Here is a 7,776-nt window from a genome sequence, read left to right as displayed (position 1 = left end):
TCTCTCTCTCTCTCTCTCTCTCTCTCTCTCTCTCTCTCTCTCTCTCTCTCTCTCTTTTTGGTTTTTCGAGACAGGGTTTCTCTGTGTAGCCCTGGCTACAGAAATCTGCCTGTCTCTGCCACCTGAGTACTGGGATTAAAAAGGCGTGCGCCATCACGCCCGGCTTTTCTTTTCTTTTTTAATGGAAGTTGAAATGCATGACAAATGTCCTGCTTTATTCTTCTGAGTGATGGGATTTTGGGTGTGAGCCACCAAACCTGGCTTCATGTGTGTGTGTATGTATGTATGTATGTATGTATGTATGTATGTATGTATGCATTTATTTATAGACAGAGTCTCATGTAGCTTAGACTGGTCTTGAATTCCTGATCCTCCTGCCTCAGCCTCATAGTGAGAAGCCTGGTCTTCGACCTTTTTTCTCCAAGTAGTAGACTAATAAAAAAACAAAATTACCTTGTTGAGTAAATGAATCTTATCTTTTCAAATGTTAAATATGTGGCTACTGCTAAAAGTGAGTTCATGGAGCTTGCGGTTTGAGACTAGGTCTAGACTGGTGGCGCAGCAGTGTAAGGAGCATTCACTGCTCCTGCAGAAGCCTGTGCTGGGTAGCTCATGACTGCCTGTAACTTCAGCTCCGAGGGATCTGACACCCTCTTCTAGCCTCAGAGGGCGCCTGCCTAAGAGACGTTCACTCACAAACGCACATACTATACATACAAATAATAGAGATGAGCCTTTCAAAAACAATCCAGGGTGACAGTGAAAGGTGAGATCTCTCATTCTGACCATCACCCCAAATTTGCAGTCTTCACAGATCCGAACAGCTTTAGCCAGGCACTTTGCAGAACAACCCATAATGTGGGGTTGAGATTTTCTAGGGCCCCACAGAGGCGAAGGGTCTTATCCCAGCACAGCACAGCATAACTCAGCACAGATAATGTTGATCTTGATCCCGCTATGGGGGTACTGTATGGCACTGCACTTACTACCCCTGCTTCCTTGGGAGTGAGTCACTAGGTGACAAGGGAAAGGACCTAAGGTCCATCCCAGGAGTATACTCCTTGGAATTCTGTTCGCTAGAATTCTTTTTCTTTTTTTTTAAAAGATTTATTTATGTATATGAGTACACTGGCACTGTCTTCAGAGACAGCAGTAGAGGGCATCGGATCCCATTACAGATGGTTGTGAGCCACCATGTGGTTGCTGGGAACTAAACTCAGGACCTCTGGAAGAGCAGTCAGTGCTCTTAACCACTGAGCCATCTCTCTTTTGGCCCAGCCTGATCTCTTTTAGCCCAGCCCAGCCCCTTGAACTCAAGTGGCCAAGGGTGACCTTGAACTCCTAAACCTCCTGCCTCTACTTCTGTTCTGAGATCATAGGTACCTGCTACCATTAAAGGTTTATGTGGCGTTGGGACTCAAATCCATGGTTTTGCGCACGCTAGACAGGCACTCTCTAATGGTATCCCCAGCCCTGGAGTCCATGAGGAAGAATTGGGCCTTCTCCAATGTTTGTTCAGTTATTTGTATCATATCAGGCTTGTGAATATCCATTTTGTTCCTAGGGTTGTAATCCTGAGTACTTAAGGTAGGACCCCACTCCGAGCAGTTTTCTTCAGAGCTAACTTTTCTTATTGGAATTGGCTTTTGGCCAGTGAGCCTGGTTCCAGCCCTGATTCGCACCAGCTGTGTGGTACTGGGCCACTCCATTAAGTGCCCAAGGTCATCTCCCTGAGGGGAGATCGGGATGCTGGTAACTCTTTTCTTTTCTTTTCTTTTCTTTTCTTTTCTTTTCTTTTCTTTTCTTTTCTTTTCTTATCTTTTCTTTTCTTTTCTTTTCTTTTCTTTTCTTTTTTTCTCTCTCTCTTTCTTCCTTCCTTCCTTTCTTCCTTTCTGTCTTTTTCTTTCTCTCTTTAAGATATATTTATTTTATGTGAATACACTGTCACTGTCTTCAGACACACCAGAAGAAGGCATCGGATCCCATTTCAGATGGTTGTGAGCCGCCATGTGGTTGTGGGAATTGAACTCAGGACCTCTGGAAGAGTAGTCAGTGCTCTTAACTGCTGAGCCAGATGATAGTAATTCTTGGGAGGGAGGCCATTGGGATCCTGTAATGAAGGTCAAGATTGAATTCAGTTCTCATTCATGGCTCAGGTTGCTTTATAGTGGATTTGGGCATGGTGCCTGACCGCTTCCTCATATTGCTTCATTCAAGGAGTTTCTGGACCGCTCTGTTGTATGTGCGGTATGTATATACATGGTGTAGTGTGTATATACATGTGCAGCGCAGTGTGTCTTTATGCTCTCAGCTGTGCTCTCCAGGGCATGTGAGTATCCTCCTCTACCTCCACTTGGTCTTCTCTCCCTGAACCTTAGAGCTCACCGTTTTGGGTAGACTGTCAGGCAAATTATCCCTTGGGGTCTACCTGACTCTGTTTCCCTCCCCCAAGTACTAGGGCTCCAGGGGCTGTCACACTGGGCTTTCTATGTGAATGCTGGGTATCCAAACTTGGGTCCTTATGTTTCACATCAAGACATTGCTCACTGAACTATACCAACCCCCCCTCCCCCCACCCTGTCACTTCTTTCTTTGTCAACTTGTGTTGTGTCTGTAAGTCTGAAACAAGATCTCCACCACCACCCGGCTGTAGATTGACCACTAGAATGCTAGACAAGTGCTCTGAACCATATCCCCAGCCTAAAAGTAGGATTTTTTTTTTTTTTAAAACAAAGTCTTGTTAAATAGTCCTGACTGTCCTGGAACTCCCTATATAGATCAGCCTGGCCTGGAACTCAGATATCTGCCTGCCTTTTTTCCTAAATGCTGGAATTGAAGGCATTTACCACTATACCTGCTCCTAAATTTTAATATGCCCAGTTTTATTCTAGTGATTTGTATTAATCTTTTTTTTTTTTTTTTTTGGTTTTTGTTTTTCAAGACAGGGTTTCTCTGTGTAGCCCTGGCTGTCCTGGAACTCACTCTGTAGACTAGGCTGTCCTGGAACGCAGAATTCCACCTTCTCTACCTGCTTCTGTCTGTCTGTCTCCTGAGTGCTGGGATCAAAGGCATGCGCCACCATGCCCGGCCGGTGATTTGTGTTAATCTTATTTACTTGTTGCTTAACTGTTTTGTTTTTGTTCTTGTTTTTTTTTTTTTTTTTGAAGTTCTGGAGATCTAACAGAATCTTGTCACACATGTTACACTGGAGCACTACCACAGAGCTGCCTCAAGCCCAGCTTGGGTATTTTATTTTCTGACATTTAGTGGTGTGCAAGAGACCCTTATCTTTTTGAGTAATGGACTAATGGGTAAATTACCTTGTGAATAAGTATATCTTACATGTTTTTAGATGTTAAATATATTGCCATGGGGGCTGGGGAATTGAGGTCATGAACGTACAAGACAGTAAATTGGCAAAGAGTAAATCACTCATTCCAACTACCCCCCCAAGCTACACCCCAGATCCCAACTACCCTCCTAAGCTACACCCCAGATCCATTTGGTAGCACCCCATCCTCCTCTACTGACTGCTTTGCCTCCCCCTTAGGACAGAGTCTCTGGACTCCCAGTTTCCTGGCCAGGGAGGAGGAGGAAAAGGTGAGACCTATCTGCCAGGCTGGGCGTGGCCTGAGGGCCAGGCTGTTGGTCCTGGGATGCCTCAGCCCAAGCCCAGTGAGCAGGAGGGTGAGAGCATGAAGGCCAGCAAGGAGCCAGCTCCCCAGCCTGGCACAGATGTGGTCCCAGCAGCCCCCAGGAAGCCCAGAAAGTTCTCCAAACTGGTCCTGCTGACAGCCTCCAAAGACAGCGCCAAAGTGGCTGGGGCCAAGCGCAAAGGAGTGCACTGCATCATGTCCCTGGGAGTGCCAGGCCCAGCCACCTTGGCTAAGGCCCTCCTCAAGACTCATCCTGAGGCTCAGCGGGCCATTGAAGCGACTCCCCCGGAGCAGAAGCGCAGCAAGCGGAACCTGGGTGAGGCTCTCTGTAGCTTGCGCTGCCCCCTCAAAGATACCTGGTCCCTTCCAGCGCTGCCACAGGCACCTGGCTCCAGCCTTAGAGTCCCTGCTGCTCTCTTTGCCTTTGTGATCCCTGCTCCTCTAAGCCTCTGAGCACAGGTGGGAAGTGGAAGGCACAGCGTGCCAGCTGGGTATTCCTTGGCGATCCTGGGTCCTGGCTTAGCCCCTTCTGGGCTTGCCCAGTATCCTTGAGTTCATAGACTCCCTCCCCTCTGCATGGACTGCTTGCCTGCTCCATCACAGGAGTGTCAGAGGTGGAGGAGGGCCTGCTGCCCTGCACTGCATGTTGGAGGCTGGTGACCACTCTCAAGGTCTTGGCTACATGTGGGTGTTCCCAAAGGTCTGAGGTCCACCACCCACATGTTCCACAAGCATTTCATAGCCAGTAACAAAAAGTGCCTGCATTTCTTAAGTCAGTTTACTCACGTTTGTAGACTTGCATCTGTGTGCTCACAAGGCCTGGGGACTCACGGCCAACAGGAGCTGTAGGGACCCTTCCTCCACCCTCCCTCCTGCCCGAGCCTCACCTACACTAAAGGACAGAACTATCCTACTACACAAAGGACAGAACAGAGCTCCAGAGAACTGTCGGGAGGCAGCAAAGGAGTAATCTTCAAAGTTGCAGGTCGATGAGGGCGTGGGGCTTACTGGGAAAATTCAGTACCCTCTCCCCTTGCTTTACAGTGGCTTGATGTGGGAAGGGGACGTGCAGCTTTAGCCTCATTCCTTACTGGCCACTCCACCGTGACTGTGGCACTTCCTCTGATGTGACTGGGTGGTGAAAACAAACTGTCCCTTTCTCTACACCCAGCTCAGGCTAGCCCCATGTCCCTGTGGTCTCCTCTGGTCTCCCTGGGAGGAGTGAGGTGGCAGGCAGCAGATGGATTGGCTGGAGACAAGCACCAGAGGCTGGCGGGCATCCTCTGAGTGTTCAAGGGAGTGGGGAAAAACAGCAAGTGGCCAAGCTTGGACTACTTAGTCGGGACATTTATGGGTGGGGCTAAGGTGATGGCCACAGGACATACTTATCCACAGAAGTGCCAGCACACATAGTCCCCAAAGTCACTAGAGCTAGAAGGAGAGCCCTAGGCCCACAGCACCTGGAGGCCCAGGGAGGGCACAAGACACCTCCCTGGGTGAAGCTGGAGGTTCCCTAATATATGTGTGTGTGTGTGTGTGTGTGTGCGCACACACGCATGCGCACATGCTGTGTCCATTCCTGTGTGTGTTCTCTGTGGCTGTTGTCCATGTGAACATCTCTGTCATTGTCTCTCTTGTCCATTTGTATGACTTTTACCTATAAGGGTGGCTGGGGGTCAATCTTTAGCAGTTCCCCCTTCCCCTGGGCTTGGGGCAGGAGACACTGTAACCTGAATACACCTTTAGGGTTACTCAGCATCAGGTGAATGAACTGTTCTCTTCCCAACAGAAGCAGCCCCTGTCAGGCCCTGAGGTGCTGGGGATGAGAAAAGCTGTAGTCCCCGGCTTCCATGTTCTACCTTTGCCCTTGGGGCATGCACCCAACCAGCAAGAGGAAGGAGAGGGAGCCCCGTGCAACCTACCATTAGTCAGATGGGCTTCAAGGGATCCTGTAGCAGTGGGAGAAACTTAATGGGATGGCCTGAGGTCATAGAGTTTCATAGTCACACTGCCCATCCCCACATTAGGGGCTAGAATCTCAGGCAAGCCAAGATGGAATGCCCATTGCTACAAGCCTGGAGTTCTTTGGGAACCATAAAGACCCTCAGCCTCCTTCCCACAGCAAGAGCAGTGTGGAGGAGTCCAGGAAGACCTGGGTAAGCCAGCTCTGTGAGTGCTTCCACTAGTCAATCCTCTCTGGGTGCATTCCTGTCTGCCCACCTGGTTCTCAGCAGCACGGGGGGGGGGGTAGAGGAAGGGGGCTCGAAGCCCCATAGGAGGTTGATCTTAGCATCATTAATCCGAGACCACCTGCACAGAAGGAGAGGGATGGACTCTGGCTGGGAAACCGATCTTCCCACAGAGTTGGGTATAGAGACATCATTTGGGGTCCTTCCAACCATGGGAGACCTTGTCTTGCTTCTTGTGTAACTTCAGGCTCCGCAGTGCGGTGACAAAACTCACTTGTCCAGGTGGCACCCCTTCAGGGCTGGGCAGGGCAGGCATTCCTGATCAGTGGACAGCCTGCTGTCCTGTTGCTCTGAGCAAGCAGACCTCCCTGTCTCTGCCCCAACCCTGGCCAGGCAGTGGCTATTCAGTCACTTCCTGCTCAGCTGTTTCCTAGAAATGACTCAAGAAAGGTTTGTGACCCTGAACTTGTGAACAGTGTCCTCATTGTGGCAGTTCTCTAAGTCAGTTAACAAACACATCTGGCCCTTTACTGACCTCTAAGATGCTAGGGTGAGAGTGGCCCTCAGCTTACAGAAGAGTGGGAGCCCAGGGCCCTCCTTTGCCAGCCCTCCTTTGTTCTCTTACCAAGCTGACCTGTCTGTCTTTCTTCCAGATACAGATGGTCCAGAAGACAATGGAGGGTCAGGGGCGTCTTCTTCAAGTTCAGAGGAGACCACTGTGCCCCCCAAGGCCCCCAGCACTTCCCTGTAACGTTGGCAACGGCTGTTGCATAAGCTACTTTTATAAGTAAGAGACAAAGAGAGAAAATAAAAGAAGCTCTGTGATATTTCCCACCATGGGTAGTTTTTGTTGTTGTTGTTGTTGTTGTTTTCCAGATAGGATTGAGAAATCCCTCTGTAGGTCATGTTGGCCTCGAACTCAGATCTGCCTGCCTCTGCCTTCCAAGTTCAAGGACTATCAGCATACACCACCCCTGCTTGGCTGAGGTAGGTGAAAAACAGAACTCTGGGTCCTTTCTGACTTCCCTTCCTATCCCAGACTTCCTTGGCTTGAGCCATTAAACCTGATGCAGTCTCTCTTGAGGCCTCTAACTCCTAGCCTCATGGTTGGGCTCCCTTGGCCTGGAAAATGGACTCTTGGCATAAGTCAGAGTGGCTTCCTAGTCTGCTGGAAGCCTGAAATGGGGCACTAAGAACGCCTTCTCTGGACCCAGGACAACCCAGTCTCCTGCCTGACTCTTCCCTCCACAAGGGGCCTCAGATTCCCTCCATCGGAATGCACCACGGTTACCATGAGCCACTGTCCTTCCTGACCTAAGGCTGCCCTCTAGAGGGCCCTCATGTTGGTGGCTCCCTTTGCACAGAGTTCCCGCCTCCTCCCAATAGGCAGCACCTAGGAAGGATGGGCTGCACCTGACTTGTCAAGGATTTGCACAGAATCCTCACAAGCTGGGCGTGGTGGCGCACGCCTTTAATCCCAGCACTCGGGAGGCAGAGGCAGAGGCAGGCAGATTTCTGAGTTCGAGGTCAACCTGGTCTACAAAGTGAGTTCCAGGACAGCCAGAGCTATACAGAGAAACCCTGTCTCGAAAAACCAAACCAAACCAAACAAACAAAACAAAACAAAAAGAGTGCAAGGTAACCCAAGAGATCACACACACACACACACACACACACACACACACGGCCTGGAGAGGAAGGAAAGCAGAGTTACCTTCCAATCCCCAAGTTGGGAACTCCCAGAGACTCAAAGGCCTCTCTCCTGCCATTCTGCTGTATTGTGTTTACAGGGCTGTGGGGTTCGGGTTTTTTTTTGTTTTTTTTTTTTAAATCCTTATTAATTTTGTCATTTGTATGTCTGTGTGGTCTGCATGTCTATGCATGCAGAGCCTTTGGAGGTGAGAAGGTGTTCAGGTTCCCGGAAAGCACAG

General features: G+C 49.6%; 1 protein-coding gene across 5 annotated transcripts in view; it reads left to right on the top strand.

Annotated features, from left to right (window-relative positions):
* The window catches only part of Flywch2 (FLYWCH family member 2), a 9,713-nt gene extending 3,031 nt beyond the window's left edge, over positions 1 to 6,682 (top strand). For 2 of the 5 annotated variants that reach the window (XM_021221677.2, XM_021221676.2), the window contains exons 2-3: positions 3,551 to 3,972; positions 6,499 to 6,682. In XM_021221677.2, coding sequence (XP_021077336.2) covers positions 3,551 to 3,972; positions 6,499 to 6,596 — 520 coding nt within the window. In that variant the 3' untranslated portion in view covers positions 6,597 to 6,682. Of the gene's footprint in view, positions 1 to 3,550; positions 3,973 to 4,450; positions 4,634 to 5,683; positions 5,758 to 6,498 lie in introns of those variants that run through there. The other 3 variants (XM_029533127.1, XM_029533129.1, XM_029533128.1) reach the window with 2 other exon arrangements.
* The last annotated feature ends 1,094 nt before the right edge of the window (positions 6,683 to 7,776 follow it).

This window comes from Mus pahari, chromosome 21, assembly GCF_900095145.1.
Source record: "Mus pahari chromosome 21, PAHARI_EIJ_v1.1, whole genome shotgun sequence".
Lineage (NCBI taxonomy): Eukaryota > Metazoa > Chordata > Mammalia > Rodentia > Muridae > Mus > Mus pahari.
This window is presented reverse-complemented; position numbering and strand designations above follow the sequence as displayed.